The following is a 28,000-nucleotide window of genomic DNA, read 5'->3' as shown; positions in this document are numbered from 1 at the left end:
GGATCAATGGAAGAAAAGTTTATCTGTGGAGGATTTCCTGGAAAAGTCAGTAACCTTAAGCTAAAAACATATATTATTCCTTTTATATCGTTCAGGTACTTTGTGAATCACAAGCTAATGATAACAGAATATGGAAATGTTTTCTGACAGTAGCGAAGTGAAGAAATGTCTGAGTACTTTTAATTTGGACTTGAAGCTCAAACTCTTCCCTAACATTTGAGTTATAAAGAATGCACATTATGTGAAATTTCAGCTCATTTTAGCTTCTGAAGATGGAAAACTAAAAAAAAAAAAATAAAGTAATGTTAAAGAAAACAACAGTTTTGCACAGATGCAGAAATTTTATTGTGCTATAGAAACAGTGAAGTCAAAGTTAAAAAAATGTACTTACTTGTTTAGGTTACCAAAACCAGCCTGGAAGTGTTATTTAGGACACTTGCATTTGAATAGCTTAGCTAGGGTTGGACTAAATAATCTCGAGAGGTGCCTTCCAACCTCAGCCATTTTGTGATTCTCTGATCCTGTGAGCTGGAAGCATTTGATTAAATTTTCAGGTTTTAATACAGTCCAGCATCTGTCAGTGTAACCAGTACACCACTGCATTTTTAAAGAAAACTATATAGACTTTTTGAGATTTTATGACAAAAAGGTAATTACAAAATGAATTGCATCTTAAATGTTTCTGCCTTATAATGAGCTTGAACTATAGGTTTAGATTAATGCCAAAAGCTGCACTGAAGAACAACTGAAATTACATTCTGCATCTTCAGAAAAAAATAAGACTATTATCTGGAATATAATCATCTTTGCACCTTCAGAGAGGGATAAATGTTATGAGGATGCTGCAGAACCCATGCAAAGATATTGCCAAATACATTGTCTGGACTAATAATAGTAGGAGAAAAAGAAGTTCCCTAAGAAGTTGTTGTAAAGACATGTGGTTTAGATATCAACAGTGAACAATTCAAGAATCAGTTAGATGCTATCTCAGGTGGTATTAAATGCCAAGAATGAAGAAGTTTTCTTAGATCAAAGAGCATCTACTTTTACATTTTGTTGTAGCACTTAAGCTTTGTCAAAACATCTAGATAAATCTGAGGAAATCGGTGCATGTATTAGATTCCAGTTAGAGAAAATTTGAGATTATTTAACTTAATGTATTTTAAAATGAAGTGGGCTAAGTCTGTGTACCAGTGAAAAATTAGTTGGAGTGAGACTAGGAAATAAGGAGCAAGGAGTTGAATTTCAGAGGAAAGGATGTGTTTGTGAGAGAGGACACCTTGCAGGAAGGGAGTTAAGGAATTGAGTCTATAATTCCTAGAAACTGCCAAATGACTTAACTGGATAAACCCCCTTACTGGCTTTAGTACATGCACTTAATTACCATGCTTATTTTGATGATGGGACTCAACTGTCCACATTTCAAAGATACTGCTGAAAGTTTTACTTTGTATTGTAAAGACCTAATTGAAGCTAAATATGTTGACTTTAATGTAGTGCCTTCTGTGTTCAAAACACTGTACGAGCTTAGCTATATGACTTGAACATATGTTTCCATACTCAGATCAGTATGTAATTTCAGATATTTACTATATTTACTATTTTCCAGAAGAGCCTTACTAAAGGCTTGACTCTGGAAAAGGCTGGCCCATGTAGTCTCAAATCAGCAATTCACTTAGGCATGATCCATCTATAAAACTCTAGGGAAACCCATTGATTTCGGTGAAGTTGGCCCACATGTAACTTGACACAGTGTTCTAAGGTTTGTGGATGTTCAAAGGCTTATACCATGTTAAAGTATGGACATTGATTATTATCAATGCTGCATAGTTATTGCTTGTGAACTAATCCACTTGTAGTTTCAAAATTAACTTTTGAGCTGTGCTGTGTTGTAAAATAGTTGTGGTTTGGTGTTTTTTTTTTTTAAGATGTTGTCGGGTTTTTCACAACACAGCTGCTTGCTCATTCTCCCCACTCCAGGGGATGGGGGAGACGATTAAAGGGGTAAAGGGAAAAGAGACTCATGCATTCAGATAAGAACAATGTAGTAACTAAACTACAATAATATTGAAAATAATAATTATTATAACAATAGTAATATGTACAAATATACAAATAAGTGATACTGCTCACCACTGATGACCAAGGCTCAGCCCGTTCCCAGCTAATGAACTCAGAGCAGGGAGAATCCCAAAGCCGCAATCCTGGAACAGAGATGAGAGCCAGAAAAGACCCTCATCTGTATACTGGGCATGACGTGCATGATATTGAATTGGCCGATTTGGGTCTCAGTCCTAAACCTAAGGTCAAATCCTAGGCTAGGAATTGGGGCTGTGCTCCCTCCCAGCTTCTGCTGCACCTACAGACACAGGCACAGCAGAGAAGCTGAAGAGTCCTTGACTGTCCTGGCAGCAACTGTAACCATCAGTATGTGATCAGCCTTCTCAGCACAAATCCAGAACAGAGCCTCTTACTAGCTACTGTGAAGAAAGTTAACTCTGTCCTAGCTGAAACCACGACAGATGTGTAGTAGGGATTCTACTACAGCAAGTACTGCAGTACTTGCAATTTCTGCATGATTTTTGAAACATGACTATACTTTTAACCCAGCAGCAATTTTTTTGTCATAAATGTTATGACATCAATAGGTTTGATGCTTTTTTCCAGCCGTTATCCTTTTGTTACATTTAATGTTGGGGGTAAACTTAATGGGCTTTTTCTTGGGGAAGAATTAAACATGTAATTTGACTGTCGTTCTAGTGAATAGTGGTAACAACTCTGTAATTTCTGATCTTCTTTAGTGAATATGGTGATTATCAAAGTTCTTAAGGTATCTTCTGGAGTGACATTGATTCACTGACGAGACAGGGAAGTTATGACAGTGCTTTTATAACAACTTAAGTATCAGAATTTTTTTTCCTGCTTTTTAGGAAACCTATCTCTTCTGTAGAGTTCTGTATTGATAATGAATTAATAGAAGTTATTCAAAGTTCAAATCCCTCCTCTCAGAATGACATAGAAAGACCATTTTTACTTAAGAATATTTTCAAGGAAGAATCCACTGAAGACGAATATTTGAAGACTGACTATGCCTCTGAGTTTAAAGAACAGTGGCAAGGTAAGGTGTTTAATTCAGTGTCTTCTAACTTTTTATGGAGTCAGGTTGTAAACCTCCATAATTTTTTGTGCATGATCAATAGACATTGAAGAGATCGTTTGGGTGATCACAGCTTTTGCAATTAAAGATGTTTATAACCGTTTAAGAGAGATTTATTCACTGGAGAAGCAGGGGTTATCTTAACAGTTCAAGACAGATGCAAACCAAAAGAAGTTGCAGGCTGATCAGAGATCAGCAGAAATGATCAGGCTGATCAGAGGTCGGCATATGGCAGAGGGTGACAAAAAGTGTCACAATAAGTAGATCTTATCAGGCATTGATCAAAATGCAAATGATCCTTCGTACCTCAACAAAATTAGATCCTTGTGGCATGTTCTTTTACTTTGTCAAGGAGGGAAAGCAGCAGCAATTTCTGCTTTGTTGCTGGGATGAAGATAGTTCAAATTAGGTAATATTCACATGTATTTTCTGAAATTTTGTGATTAGTAGCGCCCTAGTAGATAGAATGAATTCTGATCGCAGAAAGCAAAATGTTGAGAAAGTGTGTGATTCAACTAATTATATTACGATTTATTATATCAGGTTGTTTTTCTCAATACAGTTTTTTTGTCTATCATGCTATTTTAGAAAAGGAAAGTAATCTAATCGTCTACTAAGAACTTTTTTTCCACAGTCTCCTAGAGGAGGCAGGTGGTTCTTGATGCAATATTGTACAAGATAATGTTTACTAGGAACATAGTATCAGCAATCCAAGCATATTACAGTTAATAATAGAAAGACAGTAATCTTAAATAATCTGATTAATTACCTGGAGTTTTTTTCAAGGTTAGGTGGCATATGGCAGAAGGTTTCAATAATTAGTAAAGCTCTCTATATTGTGTGCTTACAAAGAGAATAAAAATAATTAGGATGCTTTGCTGTGTCTTAGCTGTTACTTTCTTAGGAACATTCAAGACAGCTAAATTTCCATGGACTCTGAACGAAAAATAAAAAGTATAAATTTCATAAAACATTTTCTATTTTTTGAAGTTACAGATTATTATTGTGGTTAAACAGACATAAACAAGCAAGCTAAAGAGACTGGATTTTTTTTTAATGGGAGAACATTAAATTAGTCACTATTTTGTTGAGTGGCTTACTGAATTAGCAGATTAATAATTATCTTTCAATGTAATGATGTGGTACTGCCAAACCTTTTTCTAACTTTCTGGTTACGTTAAAGAAGGAAATGTTACCAAAAGCCTGTTGGCTTTTGAGGGAAGTACTAATTCTAACATTTCTAAAAGCTGCCATTCTTAAAGGTTTGCAAGCTATTTTGTGTCATTGAGAACCTGTTAATTAATGCCAGCTAGTCTGGGAACAGCACAAAGCTGGCTAGGTTTCACTAAAGGCATGAAGACACATAAAGAGAGTGCAAAAACATGGAAATTTACTGATATTATTAGAAGGAGAATATTATGGGTGATATGACATAATTATCTAACCTGTACTGAAAAAAAATAAGAACGAACATGATATAGGATTTGAAATGATCATTTAAAATATTTTTTTCCAGTAGAGGAAGGTTATACATGAATTCTAAATAGCTTGGTTTATTCCTGCAGAAGTTTTTTTTCTACCAGTTCTTGCATATTGAAATGTTTCGTGGTTATTTCTGTTAATGTAACCTTGTTCTTCCTTTCAGAGAACAAAATAAATTTCTTCAGTTTTTTCACTTTTTGAGGTGTAATATAAGAAATAATGCATATAATACTTAACTAAGAGCTATAGTCTTTACAGGTTCTTGTTTAAAGCAAAAACGTTTCCAATAAGATTGTGCAGTTTCGTGTAATAGGTTATGTACACATTTGAAATGTAGCTAGTAAATGGTTACTGGACTGTAGCAGTGGAAAATTATAAGAAAGTTAAAACCTGTGAAATATGAAGCACATTGAATGGAAAAGCCAAAAACTTTATTTGGTTCGGTCAGTAACTGTAGAGTTCTAGGCTTCTTTCTGATTACATTAGATTTATATTAGGTTAAAAACAAGTTTTCAATATTTAGCATGCTGCTAATAGCCTTTCTGTCTTGCATAGGCTGTCTTTTATGAGGAAGAGGTCACAGTGGAATAACAACCATCTTTGTAATGTTAAGCTGAAGAGCACTAACTTTACACTAGCATATGGTAGTACTGACAGTGAAATGCCCATCTCAGACATGAACTGAATACTGCTCCCTGATTGATAAGTACTTAAGCACATTCTTAAGCCTATTAAGGGTCTTTTTTTTAAGTGCTTTGATTATTAGAAATTTCTGAATCAAAGAAGGTGACGATACTGCATTCAAGTTAAAACTTGGAACTGCACTTCCCAAAATCATGAAGTGGCAATTCAGTTCAGTTTTGTATGAATTTCAAACACTGGCATTTGTGAATTTCAAACTCTACCTATTGCTCCAGTTGTAAAATTCTATATTAGGAAAGCAGTTACATATGTGATTGCATCTGTTCCAGTGAGTGCATTCTTGCATAGGCATTCTTGTAATAAAAAAGATACAATACACATTAATACAAAATAATTAAAACTGTAGCTAAATTGCGATAATAAATGCAAATCACGGGAAAAGTTATGCCTCAGCTATCCAGATTTAGGGGTAGGATATTAGGAGTTATCCTGCTTTATTTGAATTAACAAAACTTAAATGAGATATTATATGAGGACAGCATGATCAGGTTTATGTCATTGAAGCAGTCTTTAATTTCTCATTGATTTTGGCACCTAATTTACAACCACTGTTTGGCTGAATATTGAGGTGCTTCCTACTCTTTTTTTCCTCATTGCCTAAAGAAAAGGAAGACTAGGTCAGGGATTTTGTAAATTGTATCAGAAAATATGTCAATTTTTTTATTGGAGGTACTCTAAGATTTATAGGCTACTAGAAGCATTAGTAGCCTCTCCTGAGCTGTTCATCTCATTAAACAGAGGCATTTTATAACAAGGCATTTAGGTTTTAATTGATGGATTTCTTTGTGGGATCTGTTTGGGTTAGCAGCATCAAACAGTTTGAGGGGAACATAGTCAGTATCTATAATTTCTACCCACTAAGAAGAAAAGGAGGGTTATTACACATGGGGAGTCATCCAGGGAATGAAACGAGGTGTGGGAGTGAGGAGGCTTCCATGTTGGTAAAAAATAAGGAAGAAGAACAAAGAACTCTCTTTTTCCTTGTATATTATTGTACATTCAACATTATACATTATTATTATTATTTCTTATATACATATAGTATGTGTGTGTGTGTATGTGTGTGTAAATTATATTGAAAATATAAAGTATTATATCAAATAGATTTTTGATTGCTGGATCAGTTCTGTCTCATGGAGAAGAGTAGTCTAAATTCAAAAGAAATGATCGTCCATAATGTCATCTTTCTTGAAATCATAACAATCTGTAACCTATATTTTTGTCAGCTCATTTTGTAAATTTTTTTTTTTTTTGCTTCAGAATTAGAAAATCCTCATTTAGGTTTAGATGTGTATGGAAAGACTGCCTCATTTCTACATTGAATATTGCACTGAACTAAGTTTCTCAGCCAAAACCTACCTCAAAAGTTCTTTTATCATACTTCACAATGCAAACAGGGCAATGAAAAGAAAGTGCCTTTTTTTTCAATCAGGTGTTAATGTAAGACAAAAGAAAAAGCAAAAGAGAACCAGAGCTTATCATGTGAACCATTGGCAGTCTAGAGTTTGTTACATTTAAAACTTAAAAATCATAAAATATTTAAAGTAAAAAGTAGTTACTGTTTTGTTGACATTTATAGCATTCCAACAGTCAGTCAACAATTCTCTTTATTCTGATAATTCTTATTATGTTTGTGTTGTTTGTTAATTTTTTTTTCTTCTTTTTCTTCAGATTTATCTCTGGAAGAGGAACTTGTTTTTATTGATAATCTTGAAAATTTTTGTAAAAAGCTGCCTACTTCATCTGTATTTCTGAGCAGACTACAGTTCTTTTTCGTGAAAGATCCCCTTTTAGATTCTGAAGGGCAGAATTTAACAGAAGAGAACATTTTCAGGTATCTACAAGTTGTTGTATAAAGGTAAACGTAAATAATAGTCTGTGTGTAATGCTACTAACCTTTTAAGTCTTCTAGTTTACATTAACTTTTTAACTGATTTATATTGGCAATAGATAAGACTTCAGCTTTTCTTTTTACTTATGAAAAAATTAGTAGGGTGAAATTTATATGCATTATTTAAGAAAACTGGATAAATGAAATTACGTAATTTTTACAGTCTGTAAGTGTGAAATGTGTTCAGGATTTTAGTTTTGGAATACTGAAAAAATGTCCACCTTTAAGGGAACTGGTCCTTCCTCAGACTGACTGATTTCCTGTCAGTAAAATTACACTAAATTTAGTTGGTCCAGAATTTTACACATGGTTCCATGTTCCTTTTTTCTCTCCTTTCAGTCATGTTGTCAATAAATCCATGCTCTCACCCTGCTGAATTGTATTTCTTTAAGTTCAAATATTAATTATTCTTATGTTTTTGCTCGCTTTCATATTGCTAGATTGACTAAATTTGCTTGAATGTTGTCTTATGTCAGAAATTTGAACAACTGTTACATTAAACCAGGTATAAATTATATTCACGATGTGCCTAGGATTTTTAAAATATGTTAATCTGTATACATACATTTGTGAAGTTTGTCTAGATTTTGCACTGATTTACTCTATGTCTGGATGGCTTGTATAGATTCCTTTGCACTTGATAGGGTTACATGATTCACAAGCAAGGCAAAGTAGATTTTAACTGATTTAACTGTACCTATATAGTGACAGAACAGGAAGGAGTGGTGTCGTTCGCATGTTTTTTCAAACATGAGCCCTGATCTTGCAGTGAGTCTTGGACATAAGACTGTGTGCATGTATGTGTGAGTACTGTAAGTATCCACAGAAGAGAACATGATACAAATTCTGCAATGACTTTCCGAAATACTAGTCACAGAAGAAAAAAATGGTAATGTAAAGCTTTACAGAAATGTCTCTGACCTGCTGATTCACAGGTTACTAGCAAAACAACTAGCCTTCTCATGGTGGGAGTCCAGATCTCCCAGTGGAGCACACAGGGAGATGTGTTTAGACAGAGATACGGTTAGACAGACTTCTACTTCAGATAAAATTCAGTGAGCATCCCAAGGCTAGGCATGGAATAATTTATTCTCTTCAGCCTAAAGTATTCCTCCAGGAAAACAGTGGTGTCAGAGACTGATGAGAAAACTGTCCCTCTAAAAAGTCACTGTAGATTTAGTGCCTGTAATGGCCATGAAGGCAAGCCCAATGAAAGGTTTTATTTCAACTTGAAAAATCTTTGTCTCTATTCTACTTGTATCCTTGCTTTACAAGGCAAGTAGTAGCCACACTCCTGAGTTTCACTTCTTGGCATTTTAAAAGTTTCCAGGGAACATGCTTTTAGTTTTCATTTTAATTAATAGTGAGCACACTCTGCTTTCTTTGGTGCTGAGTGATTTCTGAAAATAGAAATGAAAGGTGACAAAAGATAAATAATGTCAACATTATAGAGCACAGAAATTTTGTATATAACAGAAAAACTTGACATTGGAAGAAAATGGGGTCTGCAGCTTTTACAGCAAGCATTTTTACGTGATGGGACTTAGGTGTTGAGATGATGAACAATTTTAATATGGGGTTTTTTTTTCTGTAACTTTTTTAAGGCAGGTCCCAATATTAAGTTAGTCTACTCATCATATAATGTATTATTTCTTGAAAAATTATTTCAGTTAGTTGCACAGTTCGGTAGAGCATCTCTTGGAATTGCTTTCTTAGAAAAGCATGGATTTAGAAAAAAAAAACAAAAACTTCTGCTACCTATATAGCTATCAGATCTACTACTAAGACTTCCAGTCTTAGATATGAAGTAATACAAAGAAGTCATTTGCTTTGTTTTATGATCTTTTAAAGGGAATGTTTGACTTTCCAAAATAAAATGGAGACCGAAGAGAATAAAAAAGAATTGCAGGGAGTTCAAGAGAATTTTTTTACCATATCTGTAAAAGATGAAGAGGTATCATCATGTTGTTTCTTACAAAATATTATGTTAGTGATTGCTTTGTGTTATGCATAAGTATTTGTCCATCTGCAAGTCATTTTACTGAATTCTTTTCATGCTTGCCAGCTATTTGTAGCCTTTATATTTCCAAGATTAGAAAACACTATTATTTGTGGTTTTTTGATTCCTGGATGCTGTTGGGAATCTTCACTCTGATCAGCTGTTTCTCCTGGGACCTGATGTGTTGGCAGTTTTATGTAGGTACTGTTACAGTTAGAATAAAAATGAACAGAACAGGAAGCTGTGACATGTGCATGGGAAAGGGAAAGCTCCAAAACATGTTCTGGGATTTGGGGGGCAAGCTTAGCTTCTTTTTTTTAAAAAAAGTAGAATTGATTTTTTGCTCCATTTTTCAAAATTCTAAAAACCCAAACTTTCAATGAAAAAATGAGGATTTTACAAAATTGGGAACTGTAAGTTCAGATCCACTCTTTATACTCCACTGAATCAATTTCAAGTACTGCAACACATTTTTTTTATATATTGAACAAAACTGTGTATGCTGTGTAAATGTAATATGACTTCTATCTTAAAAGCTCTTAGATTGATTTAGAATTAAGCTATTTCAAGATTTTGAAAAAGCTTAGACTGTACAGTAACTTGAACAGAAATGTACTTAACATTCTGTTGTGGTTAATGTTTTTCAGTATTTCATGTTGCCTGTTGTGTTAGAACTCTGCAAACCTAAGAATGACAGATCAGATTCTGTTAAGATTCCATCATACTTGGAACTGAAAGAGTTGTTAAATTTAGTGCCAGAAACTATGACTGATGAAGATGTGTGCAAAGAGGTGATCAAAGAAGGTGAGGGTTGGGTTTTTTGAATGCTTGAACTAATTTTCCTTTCATTTGCACACATTTAACACAATCTAGCTCTCTTATATTCAGCTCACTTTTAGATCACAGCCTATCAAATGAGAGTTTTTCTGTATGATACTACAAACTGTGCTTATACCCAAATTTCTGAGTATTAGAAATGTATCTTCAAGTAACCAAGGGGAAGTGAACTATTTGCTATTTGGTTCAATCCATGGCTGTGTTGTAATCTTGGCAACAAATGTAACATGAGCTGTGACTCATTGTATCCAGTCTACCATTAATATAATAATGTAATGTTATATTTTCTTACCTGTAATTAATTTACTTTCAGATACATCCTTAAGAGGATTATATGCAGCACAGTCATACTGTATAAATTGCTTATGTTACATTGTAATTGCAAACATGAAAGCAGATTTCTGGGAAAAAAGGGGTTAGATATTTCCATGCATATCAGGAATATTCTAAATGACACTAGTAATTTCTTTAAAGGAATTTTAGAAGTTACAAAATGCTTTTATACTACAGATAAGTTCAACTTTAATTACAATTATTGTCTATTGGATTGAGATCTGTGACTGTACTTTGAATAGTCAAAACAAAAAGACAGTGCCCGAGATTTTGTTTGTTTGTTTGTTTAAAAAAAAAGAAAGAAGTTTGCATTGGTTTTGCAAAACAAGTGAGGAAAACCATTTCTTTGGTGGAGAAGAAGCAGCTCAAAGAAGCAAGATTCAAGCTTTCTGAGCATGGAGGGTGCGTGCTGAATTCTGTTTCTGACAGAGCAGCAGTTTGAAGTAGTCCAATCTCTTATTCAAGATAGGAACAAAACTTTTTAAAGTGTATATTTGACTAAGGTAGTTTCATGTGCATTCCTCTGATACATTTAGTAGATCTCAACCTACATGCCATGTTCCAAGCTGAACGATCTAACCTCCACTGCAGAGGTTTGATGATTTTGTAGATAGATGTTCATCTATTATTCTTTTTTGTTTTGTTTTAGGCCTTTTTAGTAGCAAGAAAACTACTGGTAAACTACATTTATGCTGCCTGTGTGTTCCAGAAATCACATCACTGTACTTTGAATAGTTCAGATAGTGACTATACTATATTGTATATTTTTTCTGGCACATTTAAGGGACAAGATTGAGCACTGCTCTGATGAGCTATGGCATTGGGGGTTACTAAGAATAACCAAATTTTTGTAACAATATATTATGGAGATTCAATAAAAAGACTAAAAAAAATGCTCTGACAGGAAAAAGGAATAAATGGTTCATTTATGGCACCTTTTAAAAAATCTGTTTTCAGACCTGAAAGTGGAAATTACATACAAAATAGAAATTTCCAATTACTGTCCCATACCACAAGAGGTTTGCTCCAGTAACAGCAGAAGTACATTGGAATACTGCGATTCAGGTAGGAAAATCTACATAAACCAAGGGGTGATATTTAAAATAAATTCTTCGACTGATCATCCCCATATTCTGTTCCTGGGAGTACATGTACCATATGGATACAAGATAGGATGTTTGTTTTGTGTAATCTACTATTTTATACCTGCACCATAAGCAGGTAGAAGTGCCATACTCCTTTCAAGAGTTTTAAAAGCTAAACACAAACAACTTTACAGTCCTTTAATGTTGCTTTTGGCTGTAAGTGGTGCTTTTTGTGCTTGATTAGCTTTTCAGATTTTATTTTTTTAATCTAACAATTTATCTACCCAGAAAGGGCCCAGGAAAGTTAAAGGCAAATTGATTAAAATTGTGGAGTCAAAGACCACGGTTTAAAATTGGTTTAAGTCTTACATAAATGCTTTCAAAAGAGGGTGATGGAGGACAATTCAGAGAGAAGTACTGAGTTTATAAACTTCTAGGGGTTTGAAACTCCTGTGCAGACATTTTGGTTTGAAAGTGGTTCAATAATGCTGTGTGATCGAGAAATGGTCAGGTAGTCACCAGAGCTGTTTTATGCATAAATAAAGTGTTGAATATTTGCTAATGTGTGCATTGAATACTAATTTCTTTTACACTGGTATCAGGAAGTCTATATCTGCCCGCCTTTAGTAGCTTGAAATCTCAGTCAGGCATGCTGGTTACAATGCGTACCAGTGCCAGACAGGTTTGGTGTCTGACTATTCAGACTAACTCTCCAGCCTCTGTTAAAATTTCTGCAGGTTCCAGGGGTAATCTTTCAAATTAACGGATATTCTTGCCAGCCCTACTGTTTTCACAGCTTAATATTGGCTGGGTAAGAGGCAGGAAAATGTCTGTGCTGGTGACATTTTTCACCTTTAATTTCATGCAGAAAAGGCTGCTCAAAGAGTGACATTTACAAATGGATGTCATCTGGGCAGAGTGGCAATCCTTGAACAAACATGTACCTCTCATTCTAATGTATATCCTGTCTTGGAAAAAATCTATCCATTATTGCATTGCACAGTAGCAGTATTATTCTCCAGTGTGTGCTTGCTTGATAGTTTTCCATCTAGCAGTTACTAAAATACTTGAAATTATGAGTTTTCTCCAGACCAAGACCTCTCTTCTTGTCTTAGTTTCATTATGTTTAAACTGGACTGATGGTTGTCCCCTTCAGGCTAATAGCATCACACTCCTGATACTGTGTTGTAGTTGGCTCTTGGTGGGAGAAATTATAGCAGCTCAAAGTTTGTTACAAATAAATTTACAGGTTACAAGGAATTTGTTACAAGTGTTTTTCCTTATGAAGACACTTACTTAAAATTTTTCTGGCTGTTATTTTTCACAGAGCATGGAGGAACTGTGCTTTTTGTGACCTCTACTTTTCTGGTCAAGTTTAACAAGAAATATTATTAGAAGAATATAAGAGAGATTAATACCAGGGCAATCGTGTAAACCATCAGTTTTTATGGAATGACAACAAAATCAATTACGTTGAAAATTCCTTGTTAGATTTTAATAAAAAACAATAATACATTAAAATGTCCACTTGTAATGTGATTGGCAAAAAAAAGGATGTGAAAAGTGACTTGCAGGGGACTTTTAACACGCCCGGTTTGTTTGGGTACTGCTTTAAAAGAACTGGTGTTGTTATTCGTTTCATTGGGCATCCCTGGAATTTACAGTCAGTGCTAACTCTGCTTGAAAGAGTAATTTTGCCTTTAATATCCTGATTGACTGTTTCTGAAGTTCCTGAGTCCATTCATCTGAATGTTACGGCCACCACAATATTGGCTGAAGTCTCTCTCCCATCCAATTAACTTCATTTATGTGGGAACTGTCTAAGAAGGCCAACAGGGATGGACACTTAATATTAAAACCTTAGCCATGGTACCTGGTGATGTAATCATAAAAATCGTCTTCCATGGGAAGAGTATGTAGCCAGAACTACATTACAGAATGAGTAAAGGAATGTGATCTACACATTATTATCCCCAAACTGTCTGGAAATTAAAGGTGAAGTATTTGGGGTTTATTGCTTAAATAGTGAATTGTCCAATGAAAATATTTTGTATTTTAATTCAAAACTTCACTAGTGTAGAATTCACAAGTATGTGTGTTTTGTTCATAAATTGCTTTGTGATTTGGATTTTTTTGTTTTGTTTTGGGTGGGGCTTTATGCAATTTCTAGCTAAATATGTTCCATATCTGAAAGACAAAATGGAAGTACCTCTAACTCCTCCGTGCAGACAGCTAAGATCATTGGTTACTTTTCTGTGCACAGGACTTCAAGAAGAACCTATTCCTCTTTCTGGCAACAGGTAATGAAAATGTAGTAGTAATAAATCCTGTCATAAATCCTCTAAATTGTAAATCCTCAGAATTAGTGCAGAAATAACTTTATTTATTAATTGGAAGCTATGTTCTTTGAGACAGCTGCATATATTTTGTGTTTTGCGCGAAAGAGTGCATGAACCATATCTGTGGCTTTTCAGGGGAGCTTGAAGAAGGAAATGAGAGTTACTACTGTAGACCTCTTTCTCCTGGGGGACTTAATAGCCTGAAAATCCGATCTTCTTTTTTTGGAGAAGGCAACAGTAAATATTTATGTATATAGCAAGTATGTATGCGTGTATATATTTATATGTATGGCAAACACCTATATTGAGCAAGTATCACCTACAAAATCTCCAGAAGAGATACAGGAAGAAAGTATTGTCTGTGTTTTGGAGATATCCCCCAACAATCGAATTTAAGCCTTTTCATGCTGACACAGGATCAGGATTGCTTCATCCTTTCCTTCTCATCTTGTTTGTGAGACTAGCATTTTTTGCCTTGCTATCTTTCTTGCATATGCACGAAGAATTTAAATATCCTTTTCAGGAGGGGACCAAAATCTAGACAGAATTCTTTACTTCGTGAACCAGCCTTGATGGCTTGTCTCACTCCTTCCTGTTCACCATGGTGTTGCAAGAAATGACCTTCTATATGGACAAGAGAACATTTTAATGAATGAGTGAATGAATGAATGAAATTAAAATTTAGAGAGAACATAGAGCTTTAAAAGATAATTTTGTTTAAATCAAAATTCAACAGATAATGCTGTTAAACTTCATACTTCCAAGTCTTGTTTTGTGTTCTTAGTATTTTGGTTACAGAGCCCTCTAGGGAGTACTTAAAATGCTTGATATGGCAATCAGAGAAGTATCAGGATAATATGAATTCTCTTTTGCTTGTCGGTAAGGATTTTTAGTTGATTATGTATTTCTAATTGATGTTGAAGCGTTCCATGTACATGGAGAAAATATATCTGAAAAGATAAGGCTATATTGTAGAGCACATCTTTTGAGCCATTGAAGTTTATCCAATTAATGTAACCCTCTGAAGTCTGGATTATCTGATTCTTTTATTACACATAAAAAGTTACAGTATGGCAACATAGAAGTTGATGATGCATTGTTCTGTGGACGTAATGTGAATGAAGTAGTTTTATTACATTACGAAAATGTTCAGCTCGCTACTACTAATTCAATAACTGTGGTAGTTGAAATTTGGTAATCTGTTGAACCCTTTTCTGTGTGCTATTTTTCCTTAAATAAAGTTTCAAAATATGCCTCAGATAATGAACAAGATAATTTGTAACTTTAGTAATGCAGCTACATGTTATTAGATCTGAAAAAAATTTAAACCCCCTCTTACTTGTACTCTCAATAAGTAAAAAGCAGACTTGCTCTGATAACACTAACTGCTTAGCTATTAAGTCTATTAATGGACACTGAGCTACACATGGGAGTGTAAGCAATGTATATATGTAGTAGGTCATCAGTACTTGGGATTTTTTATTTCCAAAATGACATTCTGTTTTCATGTTTCTAGATTATTAATATTATATGCTGATTTCTGTTTTTTGTAGAGCATCAGACTGTTAAACATTCATATCAGCATCATTCGCTTACAGAACTGAAGGAAATGTTACAAGTTGAGGTAGAAGCACCAACGCTTAGCTCACTGGAGGAGGGCTGGTGGCTTCAATTGGGTTTAAATCCAGTCTCCATAGAAACTTTAGAGCAATTAGTTATGCATCCCAGTAATGCAAATAATTTGCTTCCTACAGAAGTAGAAACATACACACAATTTACATCCTATCAGTTAGAAAGTAAGTATCTTCTTTTTTAAAAAAAGTGATAAAAAAGCAAAGATGGGTACTTTAACAGAGAATCATACAGTGATATTTACATACCTCCAAGAAGGAAGGAAATGGAAGATTTCTTATTTTCAAGAACAAAATGTTTTATAGCAATATGAAGTAGCGACACTACTACAATTGAGGTGTACTTTCAGAGCTTAGAATAAATTGTAGGAACAAAAGTGTTTAACTACACAGAGTTATCTTTTCTGTTAATGTGCAGATGAAAAGTAGCCTCCACCAGCCATATTATTTTTTAATAAAATAGTTTTATTTAGGAGAATTTCTTAACAAACAGGAATTTTGCACTGGAATATTTTAGTAAAGCAGATACTTCTACAGTCCTATCTGCAGAAGGTCAGTGGGGAGAGTACGTTACAGTGAAAATTCTTTATTTTGTGATGCTTTTCAGAGGCATTTTTATGTTGGCTGTGGTTTCAGATGTGAACTGAAACATAAACTTCAGAATTTTTCCTGGCCATTATGCATACAGACAATCAAGCTTTAACATAAAATGTGAAAAGTTCTTTAGATTTTATTATATAACTATGCAAGACACCAGTTATGGTTGTAGAACTCCAAGGATTGGCAGTAACAGTATATATGAAACAAAGGGGCACCACTTCTGAAAGAATGTTTCCACTTCACTGCTTTTTACATATTGTAAAGTGTTGAGCTACTGTGTTTAAGGTGGATGTGCAGCTGCAGTGCAAAAAATTACGGTTCTAGTGAATCACATCTTTAGAGGGAGCTAATTGCAGGCTTTACTTCTTTTGCGTCTCAAAAAAATTCTGTTAAACTTGTTAATCTTTCTTCCTAATGAAATGTCCTGCATCTCACTTCCTAGAAATCTAACACCAGTGAGCACCATGCAGATGGTGAAAACTTCTCCAAACGCTAGCACAGCCTTTGTTTCTCAACATTGTACATTTTTACTTTGGACTAATCAGCACAAATTTTCTAAAAGCAGATTCTAATGATCTGGGAAGGCAGAAAAAAAAAAATTAGAAAATGCTTTCTCTATAACTACCCAAAGTAGTTAACTCCAACCAGGAGAAACAAAAGAAAAAAATCTTTGTTGCAGAAAAAAAAAAAAATATTTCTTTTTTAGGATGGCTTGAAGAGAATAATTCTGTGACAAACCACAAACTGCTTTCTGCTGAAAGACGTCAGTCAGACCAAGTAATTAATCTTTACATGTCACAGCAGACTCAAACGCAGTCTTTTGCCAAGCATATGAGTGCTGCATCATCTGCCAAAATTCAGGGTACAAGTACATCTGTGGAAGAGCTTACTGGAGGAAATATAAAAAAGAATAAGGTAGAAGAGGCAATTTATTTCTTAAAACAAGAAAAGAAAACCCCCAAATCATCTGAATCATTCAGCTGTAGAGATGTGTCTTCTAAACAAGACAACTCATCCAGTAGTCAAAAGCCTACATCATTTGCACTTAATACGAAATGGGACAATGATGATTCTGATCTGAGCAACTTTATCATGCTGAGATCTAAACATATGCTCACCCAAGAAGAGGAGAAAAAGTATGTAGATAGTCCTGAAAAAGGTATGTCAACCAGTTTATTCTGCCATTTTCCCAGGTTTAAATCTTATACCAGTTAGAATAGATGGTAGTTTATGCTAGTAAATTTAAGGGGGAAAAAAGCTTTTGAAGTCAATGGTAACATTGTCATCTTTAATGTAGTTGAATTTTCAGCTAAGGATCTTACCTTTTGGTTTTTCCTTTAGATACCTTAGGGGATTTTTTCTGGGTTTTTTAGGTTAGGGGAGTGCTTTGATTTTGGGTTTGCAGGTTTTTTTGGTGGTGGAAGTGGTTTTGAATCAAAGAAACATGAGTTTATTCCTATCCTGACAAAGTAACTTGAAATGGTACTTACTCCAGAAGATCTCTTCTGTCCGTGTGTTCTGAATAGGGTCTCCTGGCCTCTTTGGAGAAATAGTAATTATCAATTGTAGTTATCAAATAGTAATTACTCTTTCTTTTGTAGAACCAGCATAGCCTAGAGTTTCAGTTCTTCTCTGGAAAGAAGCATTTGAGCCAGTTACTTTGTTGCACACCCCATCAAACAATGAGGCAGAACAGGTCTCCGGGATAACAGAATGTTGTGGTAGCCCTGTTCTTGCCAATCACAATGCTTGTGAAAGAGCCTCAGGCTATGCATTGGGCATTGCAGAAATGCAAAACAGTAGAGGGAAAAGAAATAGAAGAAAATCCTTTTTGTTTTAAAAAATAAATTTGTGACACAAAACACCAGGAGGCAGTGACATATATTCAGATTGACTTTTCAGGATAAAATTGTATTAAAAAAGAATATTTTTCATTTGGGGGCGGGGGGGAGTTGTATGGCAGAATTCTGACAATAACTGTTATCTATGTTTCAGTTATATGTCATAGCATGAAAAAAAAATATTACAAGTGTTACATAATAGCTTTCTGTAATGATTCCTATAAAATCGAACTAGGATATTTATTTAATTGCAAGGTTATATCATCTTGTGGAGGAAGTTATCTCTTAGTAAAATTAATCTGTTATTGACACTGGTAGACATTCATAAAACCGTTCCATGGCCTCAGAAAGCAACAATCCCAATTTTGAAAGGAGATCAAGGTACCTGAACTGGAGTTTTATGCTACCATCTAGTGAACTCTGACTAGAACTACATCTCCTAGTAAGATATCCAAATGTATGGAAAGACAAGCTATGTTACATTTACTAATAGGCTTGAAGAAGTTTAAATAAGTACAGTTTAGAATATGTTTACAGGTAGTGTCCAGTGTTGCAGATCAGTTATTTCTGATATACAGAGAACCCTTTAAAATGCATAGGTCTTACCACAGTGATGTAGAGATTATGTAAATTATCATATACTTTAGTAATAATGAAAAGTTTTTATTAAGGGTAATCCTAAATTTATCTGAAAATAAGAAATGCCAGCACTGCTTTTAGGGTTCTTTCTCTATTGTCTTTGTTCTTATCTGTTTTTTAAAGATGTCCTTGTGTATAATATTTAGTTCAGAAAATACACAGGAGGGAGGCAGTAGAAACACTTAGTGATCCACTTTTGAACGCTGTATAGCTTTTCAAAGTCAGGAAGGCTTTTTTAACTTAACTAGAAAAAAACCAGGTTTTTTCTTTCTGTCTCTGCATGATCAGTTTGTTTTCTGAGGAAACTGATGTTCTCAACTAGAAAAAATCAGCAATATTTAGGAGATACCTATTAAGCCAGATCCCCTCTCAGAAATAGAGGTAGAACTACCAAAGGAAACTTTGTGGGCAGAAGCTGTAGCTCATGCATCAGTATTTGTAAGGAAGAAGGGAAGGAGACTTAGAAATTCTAAGAAGTTGCGAAAGATAGATAGATAGAAGACATGAGAAAAAGTTATTTTCAGTAGGCAATTTTTCTTTTTTTTTTTGTTCCCCTCTCATTTGCAGCGTCCATGTTCTTTCTGGGTCATTTACGGTATCTAACCTTTTCTACTCACACTCACTGAGATATTTTTCGTAGTTTGAGCTCCTTTATAGTCAGCAGCATCTTTCCTCTCATACGTGTTTTTTCTCCACATAAAGGCATATGAGCTTTCCTATGGAGCTATGTTATAGAGCTATAGTAGCAGCTCCTTAATTTTCCCAGGTCGATACTTCTGCGCTAAGGAAAACAAACCTGATAATGCCTGAGTTCCTGGGCTGAGAAGGCTGACAGGGCCTCATCTCTCTCTCTGTCTTGATGATTTTTACATACCATATGAGTCCATGAAAACAATAAAGAAGTTCATTAAAAGAAAATATATATGCCATAGAAATTACTCTAATGTGAAAGTATTTTCGCATATAGAGTCATTTATAGAATGGTTTTCTTATTAATTGAGCTGTTTTTCTGCTATTTGTATCTAAATGTTCACTTGTGGTTTAATGATTTAGTGCTACAACCTGAAGAACAGAGTATGCATGTTCACAAAGAGGACAGTCCTGTTTGTGAGACTGTAAGAATAGAGGAAAATAAACAAGAGAATGAGGACAGTGTTACAGTCAATATTCAAGCATCAGGTATACTATTTTGGATGCGCTTTACTTTATATAGCCTTGCAATTGTTTTGGTTTAGTTTGCTCAGCTAGCAGCAAATACCACAGAGCCGCTTGCTCATCCCACCCCGTCCTGGGGATGGGGAAGAGAATGAAAGGGGTAAAGGGAGAAGAAGCTCGTGGGTTGAGATGAGAACAATTTAATAACTGTACAATAATTTTGTAAATAGTAATAATAATTATAGCAGTAGTAATATGTACAAATATACAAATGAGTGATACACAATGATACTAGTCACCACCTGACGACCACGGCTCAGCGTGTTCCTAGCTAACGATCCCAGAGCAGGGAGAGTCCTGAAACCACAATCATGGAACTGAGATAAGAGCCCCAGCGTCCAAGAGACTGAGATGGCCCTGAAAGAGGGGTGACAACCCAGAGCGAGAGAGCTGATGACCTAAAGCAAGAGAGGGCACTCTGGACAGAGCCTCATGTATATACTGGGCATGACGTGCATGATATGGAATATACCATTGGCCAATTTAGGTCTCAGTTCTAGACCGGAGGTCGAATCCTAGGCTTGAAATTGCGGCTGTGCTCCCTCCCAGCTTCTCCTGCACCTTCAGACACAGGCACAGCAGAGAAGCTGAAAAATGCTTGACTGTCCTGGCAGCAACTGTAACCATCAGTATGTTATCAGCCTTCTCCTCAGCACAAATCTAAAATGTAGCCTCACACTAATTACTATGAAGAAAGTTAACTCTGTCCCAGCCGAAACCAGGACAACAATATAATTTTGTATTAAATAGTACTCCTCAGAAAAATATGGAAATTATTAGGCTTAGTCTTTGCTCCTTGTGACTGAAAACATTCCATAATAGACACGGGTGTAAAAGCAGGCTATGGAATCATGTCTTAAGACTAAAGCCAATTGCATGCACACCAAAAAGTACAGATTTTGAGTTATGATCTAAATCAGCAGATATGAAATCTCTTATGCCAATCAGTACCCTCAAATTATTCTGCATTTTTGCCACTGACAGAGTAACTGAGAGAATTGGAGATGGAAGGGATTGGCCGTTATTTTTCATAGAGAATGTCTTTAACACAGTAGTAATCCACTATGGATTTATCTCATACAAAACTAAACCTTACCCTGTGACCTTTTGCTGTACTTTTCAAGGCATTGTACCAAAGAACATGCAGTGACAACAGTTTTGTCATGCAGTAGAAATGTTGAAGAAGAACCTAGAAGATATTTATCCAATTTATTTTACAGCCTCAAATTAAGAACATCCAGTGCTAGAAAGTTGTAGGCCTAGCACAGATTAGTTAGGTTTTCCATGGAAATACATTCACTCTAACCATATGCTTAATGGGATTCTCTTTCACAGAACCAGTGAAAGAGGAGAGCAGTATTTTTATATGTTCTCATCTGAGATGGGAATCACGTAACAGCTATAAGCTTATTTTTTAGGTTTTTAAAATAAATTTTGAAGCAAGACTCCTTTAATGCAACTGGGAAAAAATTAAAGCTCTTCTGCAGTCAAAAGAAAAATTAGCATTTTGTAAAGGTGGTATTTGTTGGGCATGAATGTCCTATTATAGTCCTGGAAATAAAATGTGTTTCACTATGGTGGCCTTGCAGACGAAGGAAAGGCGTCTTTCTCAAAAACAAGCTATAGCCAAAACAGAGATTAGAAAGACTCACACAAGCATTTTACTTAATGATGAAACATTGAAGATGCATGATTAGAAATACACTTTAAAAAGAAAATAATACATTAATGCCTGAATAAAATTATACAATGGGCGTTTAAAATACTATAGTACCTCACCTATTTCCCTAAAGGCTGAAAAACTGGACATAATAAAATATTTTTTTTAGAATGCTTAAAAATATGAAGTTTTTAATTGCTCTTATGAAATAGCGCATTGGCCCAGTGAAGTTTAATCAGCTGCTAGTCAAACAATTTTCATAGATCAGTTGAAAATATATTTGAAAAGTAATAGTAGGTCTTTGAGAATGAAGAATCACAGAGTTCTGATCTTGTTGATGTCATCAACTGAACTATAATTTTAAAAAATGGGTATGGAAGAGTGTGACCTTCTTACCTGAGGAAAAGGAAATCCCTTTCAACGCATTCAGCAATTGACAGCTCTGTCATGGATGCTAATAGTGAGAAACTCATTTGTAATTTGGAAAGAATTGTAGAACAGCCATCCAGAAGCTATTAAGAACTGTAAATATGAAAGCACAGAGACTAGCAGATTGTCTTATTTAGCCTTGCTGGACAAAGACATTAGAAGTCAAATACCAGGGAAAGGAGAAGGGCTGTTTAAGTTGAAGTTATAGTAACAAGTGGATACAAAGGCACTAAGTCTAAGTTTAAACTACAAAGTAGAAGTCTTCTGTAGAACAATGGAATAATAGTACAATCTTTGTGGGAGCCACAGGAGTAAAAAATCCCAACTTTTCATCATGGAGTTTGATCACTTTATGAAATGCATGGAGTAACGTGGTTGCCTGCTGTGAGGATCAGCTTAATTGTACCACCCAGGAGGCTCCCTGGTGAGCAACTGGTTTTGTGTTGATGTTACAGCTTTTGTGAATAAGTCAGTGTTGTTTGTGACTTGCAAGGTCTTTTGAATATTCTTGTCTAGTAGTGGTGTATGAAACAAAACTTTCTTATGTTTTGTTCATTGTTCTATCCAGAAAGCCAATGCCAGGCATACTGTCTCTTAGAAGAAGCAGCCACTCCTGTTCTAAAATATTTGACACATCTGGGTGTACTTGCTTCTGTAAATTGGAGCTTTGACAGCATTAAATTTGATCATACAAGGTTTTTCTTTAAACAGCAAGAAAAAGTGATATGTGATCGTTTTAAAGAAGGTATGTCTTTTTTAATAAAGTCATTGTTTTTTCTTCTTTAATAGTAATACAGGTTTAATTGGTGACACAAGGTTCAAGATGTTTGATAATTAGTGATAAAACTTTCAGCAGCTTATCCTGAAGAGTTATGGTAGTTGATTTCTTCTTTTATTTCCAAAATAATATCTCCTCATTCTTCAGCATTACATTTATTAACCTGAATATCGTAATACAAAAAGTATTCCAATTGAATTTAATTTTAAAATATTTTAGATAGGCTTCAGAAATGTTGCTTCTATATAAAAAATGTTTAAATTTTTAATGCTAAATTTTTAAATTAAAAGCTGTCTATGTGTTGTTTCTTTCATTTTAGTAGCTGTTGTTTGTCACACCTGCATGATGCAAAATGCTAAGCTGCTGTTAGAAATGAGAAGAAGAAGAATTCATATTAATTTGTTTTCTTTCTGACTTCATTTCTCTCCTGTGGCATGTGATAACCCTGTAAAACCAGAAAAATGAAAACAAAAGCCAGCAAATTCAGTGACCCTGTATGAAGATTTTTAGCTATAGATAAAAAGAGGGTCAGAAAAACCTCACAGCAAAATATAGACTGTGTTTTAGGAAGCTTTTGAAAGTTATTGGGTATTTGGGATTATTTTTTGAGTTGTGCTGGTCATAGTTGAGAACTAGTTGTAAGGATAACATAGCAGGTTGTCTGCTACCTGCCAAGTTTTTATATTATGTCACAAATTACATGAAACATTTTAGCTAACTCAAATTCGTTGCTTTCTGTGACAATTGTATTTTTCTCAAAAGAAATATAACAATGAAATCATAAATGAGAGAGAAGGCAAGCAAAAAAATTGTTAGTGATCTCTGCAGAATGACAGCCTGTGATCTATAGGATTACCATATTAAAATTGTCAGCAGCAGGGTTCTCTTAATTTGAGGAAGCTTGCAAAAAAGCAAACACTCTTTTCACAAACATGAGAGAGAAACTCAGTATCCATATCTGCATCAATGAATCACAGAAAGGAAAGCATTGCTGAGATATGTATACAGAGAACTACTACCCCTTCTCAAGATCAAAGAAAAAATATGTAAGAGTCTGTATTTTATTTCAAGATTAAATTAATAAAACCTATATCCTTTCAAATGAAGTTTACGTGCTGTAGAAATGCAGCCTAAAGTAGTAGCTGGGCCAAGTGGCATGCTTTTTTGAACTTGAGGGCCCTCTTTGCTTGTAGATTAGCTATGCAGTATATTATTATTGCTAAAATTACAGCAATGAAATAAATGAAAATGTTGAGTGGCTGAAATACTGAGGCAAGTAGTCATCTGTTGGACCTTCCTTTTAAAGGCGAGTGTTTTCTGAAGAATGGATAATATTTAGCCATCCCTTGTTATACAAAAATAGCTGTTGTTGAACACAAAAGTGACCTATTAAATAGGTGGGTCTTTGGACTGCAGCTCAAGGAAAGCAGTAAAAACTTTTTGCTCTTGGTTTAAAATACCACAAAAAGTCAGTTTGATTTAGCTACTGTTGTCTACGCAAAAGAGATAGAAAAGTGCAAAGGAGGTCTTGTATTTTGTCCCCAACTAAAGAAGCAGAAGGAGACAAGAATTTTCTTGCTGAAAGTTCCATGGAAACATAGAAATGAGGAAGGCTCTAACATATCCAATGCATTCTTAATTAATATTTCTCTAACTGTATTGGAGATTCCAAAACTTCCCTGGTAAGTTACTTCACTCTTTTATTGCCTTCCTGGTTTTAAGTAGTTTCACAATATCCAATCTCATTCCACTTTCCTCCAAAGTATGCTGATGCATTTTCTTATTAATCCTTCAGTGAACATAGAAACCAATCACTTGCTGTGACGGTACTGGTCTAATAGAAGATTGTTATTCCCCTGCTGGTCTTTTCTTTCTGCACCAAATACTACCAAATGCTCCAGTCTTCTGTCATAAAATGTGGTTTCCTACTGTCTTGCTTTGTTTCTAGATGACCTGTATTCTTCCACCACTATTTTATGGTGAGTGGTGTCAGGAACTTGTAGTCCTTCAGTTTCAGCACCTTCACTGACAGAAATGAACAGTCGCTTTTTGTCTTTTGATACAGAATAGTGGCAAGATCTTTGTCTTCCATGCTGTTTTCAGCTAATTCTTCTGTATGCTGTGTTCATAAGTTTGATTTTTCCTTCCTAAGTGTTTTGCTTCTCTTTTTGAATTAAAAGCTATGTTGATCCCATTACACAGAACTCAAAAATATTTTCCTTGTATAACGCATCGTTTTAAGTAATTGCTTTAGCAGCTGTAGTAATTTATTCTTTGATTATCTTCATCAACCATTTTTTAGCATTTTGAAGTATACTTTTTTTAAGTCCACTTACTCTGCAGAAGTCACATATTTCCTTTCTTAACATAATGAACTACACCACTCCCTGTGTGCAATTCCCAAAAATGGCTTATTTCTTCAGGGTCTTTATTCCCTCCTGTTTGGGCAAGCTGCTAAAAAATTATTCAAAATGGGTGCATAATACAGACTAGGTAACCCATACATTGTTTTATGTACTCTGTGGGTCCAAGAAGAAGCAGAAATTTGCCTTCTCAAAGAATGTTAAGATTCTTATCAGGAGAGGTTAATTAGGTGTGGGGAAAGTAATATCAGAAGTTAAAACTCTACATGGGTCATTATTGGAAGGCAATAGGAATTTTTATCATGATACATGTGAAGACTAGCGGGTGACAAATCATTTGCCATAAAGAATGTGGCTTTTGTAGTCTAAAATTTGTTGAAAAGTTCTCTGAAAAGCTAACTTTGAGGTTATCACTACTTTAAAATTGTTTATTGATTAGTGGATAATCTGCCATTTTGATTTCTTGAAAAGAGTTCTGAAATGTTTGGAAAATGGGTTAGATGGAGTTACAGTGCTTTTGAAAAATTTAGTGATTTGACTAGTTGGATGAGGAAATAGTAATGAGAACAGCTGGGCTTGTGCGATGGACCATAAGAGGGGGAATTTATCAGTTTCTGTGTATATTTAACAACTGCCTTACTAAAATCAGTAAGGCAGTGTGGATTTAATGGCACACCTAGGGAAACTGCTCCGTCCTCCTCCAGCAAGCACCATCTATCCCTACACACCTTTCAAAAACACTTTCCTGTGTGCCACTTGCTCTGGGCCAGATGACATGGGAGAAGTTGTGCGGTATCATAAGCTATTTGCCAAGATCAACAGATCCGACCCTTTCAAGATTATGTTTGTTTAAGTGTGTTTTATGACAATTCAGAGATATCAGGATCTTTTAAACTGATTACGTATGTATAGCGTGATTTCTGAAATTTTATACAGACCACATCTGTGTCTTTTGTTTGTAAAGGTAAAATAGATGAGAAGGAGATCATGCTGTTCAGACATGCTGCTCTAGTGCACCTGCTGGTGGCAGTTCGAGATCTTCTGTTAACGTGTGGCTTGGACACAGCACTAGGTTTGTTTTTAATAGTGAAAAATGATACTCAGAAACCAACTGTTTTGTGTGTATGCTGCAGTCCATTCTTTGTGTTTGTAGGCTGTGATTCTTTGCCATTGGTATACCTCCAGCATAGCTTCAATATGATATTCAACACCCTTTGCTTCCTTATTTCTGTTCCATCATTAGAAATTAATTCACTGCAGAGTGTACTTTGGTAGTGTATAAACTCAGTTCATGACTAATATACCACTGTTTATGTTAGTACATGGATTTGCCTAAGAAACATTCATATCAACTTCCATATAAATAATGTGTTATCTTGTATCTCAGAATGACAAATTTTCATTGGAATCTGTGTTTAAACTAAGAAACGTGCAAAAAAAATGGTAAATCCTTTGTTGGTTACAATCTACCTTCTGTGAGTGTGGAAAAAATTCCATCTAAAAATATTCTTAGGCTCCTCAGAAATGAGGTACGTAGAACTGAGGGCATTTTAAGAAAAAGCTGAGATATTATCTAAGATATCATGAGGCAGGGAGCTTGAAGTTACAGTCCAGTTCTTAGCACTGGACTCACACAGAAGCTCTTTTTGAGCTTTTCTGGTCTTATGCTGTTCAGATTTGGAATATTAAAATTTGTTGTAGCACAATTTTATGCCTGAAATTATAATTTCATGCTTGTCAAGTTCCCATAGTTGTGTATTGTGGATTTTCACATAGATCTGTTGGGATAGATTCATAAGGAGCTGCAGTTAGCTTTCATGAATGCTCTCGGAAAATCAGGCTCCCTCTGTCTTTATAGGAGATAAGCTGGTTCAGAGTATCTTAACTTCAGTCACTCTGAATTATCCCTTGATGCAGGGTTTTTCCTTAAAATTGATGTAAAATGGAAAACAACTGCCATAAACAGGACTGTGGAGAAAAGTAGTATTTTTTATTCACTTAAATATTTCTAGCAATAAAAGAGTAGGAAGAAAAATACAGATTTAATATGTAAGTAGAATCCTAAGTAGAGTTCTTTTCTACAATTAATATAAGCAACATAGAAGGATGAGAGTGAGACAAATGAGCAGCTCTTCCTCCTCTGTTCTGTTGTAGCAAAAGCACTCCTAGATGATATTTCAGAATTACACAGCACCTGTCTTTCCAGATCCCAGCAACACCTTACGCAGGAAACTGTGAAAAACGATCTGGAAAAAAATCGGAAAATCCAGCCAGATACTAAGTAGGCTCTGTAGTCCTCACTGTTGTGATGTTGTGCTGTGCTGTGTCATTCATCACATAGTTAACCTTGGATGTATTTTTTCTTTATGCCTTTTCAAAGAACACCAGCATTGTTCACCATTTATATACAAAAGGCATCAATCAGAGCTGAGAAGCAGTTGTATTGATATGAGGAGTGGTGAAAACACAAGAACAAGTAAAGCTTTGGACAATGGGAATGTAAAAGAAGTTGTTATGAAGTATAAGCCGTGTAGACTAGTTAAATATAACAGTGCTGCTGCTGGTATCTGCAACTATAGAACGGAATGTTCTGTAATTCTAGCTGTAGTGATATAGCAGATACTACAGAAGGTATAGCAGTTTTTATAAAGGCCACTTACGTCCCTGGTTAGTAGTAACAGTATCCTTCCATATTGGTGAGCTATTAAATTTTCATCTGTTTTGTGCAAGATACCTTCACATAAATTTTAAATGTATGTTTTAGATTAAACACAAACCCTGGAAATTATCTTTTGTCACTGCAATTACTTCTCCTGTTGTCTTATTAACAGGTTATTTGTCCAAGGCGAAGGATATCTATAAAAACATCTTAGAATCCTGTTTGAATAATATCTGGAGACAGTTGAAGATTGTACAGTACAGCAGACAGAAAAAGCATGAAACAAATCCCAAAATAGCAGAGCTTCAGTCTCAAATGTTAAATTGGATACGAAGTTACGGAGAGGAACAGAGTGTTAAG

The 28,000-nt window shown here is 34.9% G+C and overlaps 1 protein-coding gene across 1 annotated transcript; it reads left to right on the top strand.

Moving 5' to 3' along the window:
- Window positions 1–6: 6 nt before the first annotated feature.
- Window positions 7–28,000, top strand: LOC104469498 (chromosome unknown open reading frame, human C9orf84; the record flags this gene model as incomplete). Its single annotated transcript, XM_010084019.1, has 14 exons — window positions 7–45; window positions 3,010–3,118; window positions 7,013–7,175; window positions 9,084–9,186; window positions 9,879–10,035; window positions 11,359–11,466; window positions 13,657–13,786; window positions 14,610–14,704; window positions 15,379–15,621; window positions 16,763–17,215; window positions 19,590–19,715; window positions 22,409–22,585; window positions 25,946–26,053; window positions 27,813–28,000. Coding segments are annotated over exons 1-14 (2,199 nt in total), but the record flags the coding sequence as incomplete, so codon positions are not given.

The sequence above is a fragment of the Pterocles gutturalis genome, unplaced genomic scaffold (assembly GCF_000699245.1).
Source record: "Pterocles gutturalis isolate BGI_N339 unplaced genomic scaffold, ASM69924v1 scaffold22295, whole genome shotgun sequence".
Taxonomy (NCBI): Eukaryota; Metazoa; Chordata; class Aves; order Pterocliformes; family Pteroclidae; genus Pterocles; species Pterocles gutturalis.
This window is presented reverse-complemented; position numbering and strand designations above follow the sequence as displayed.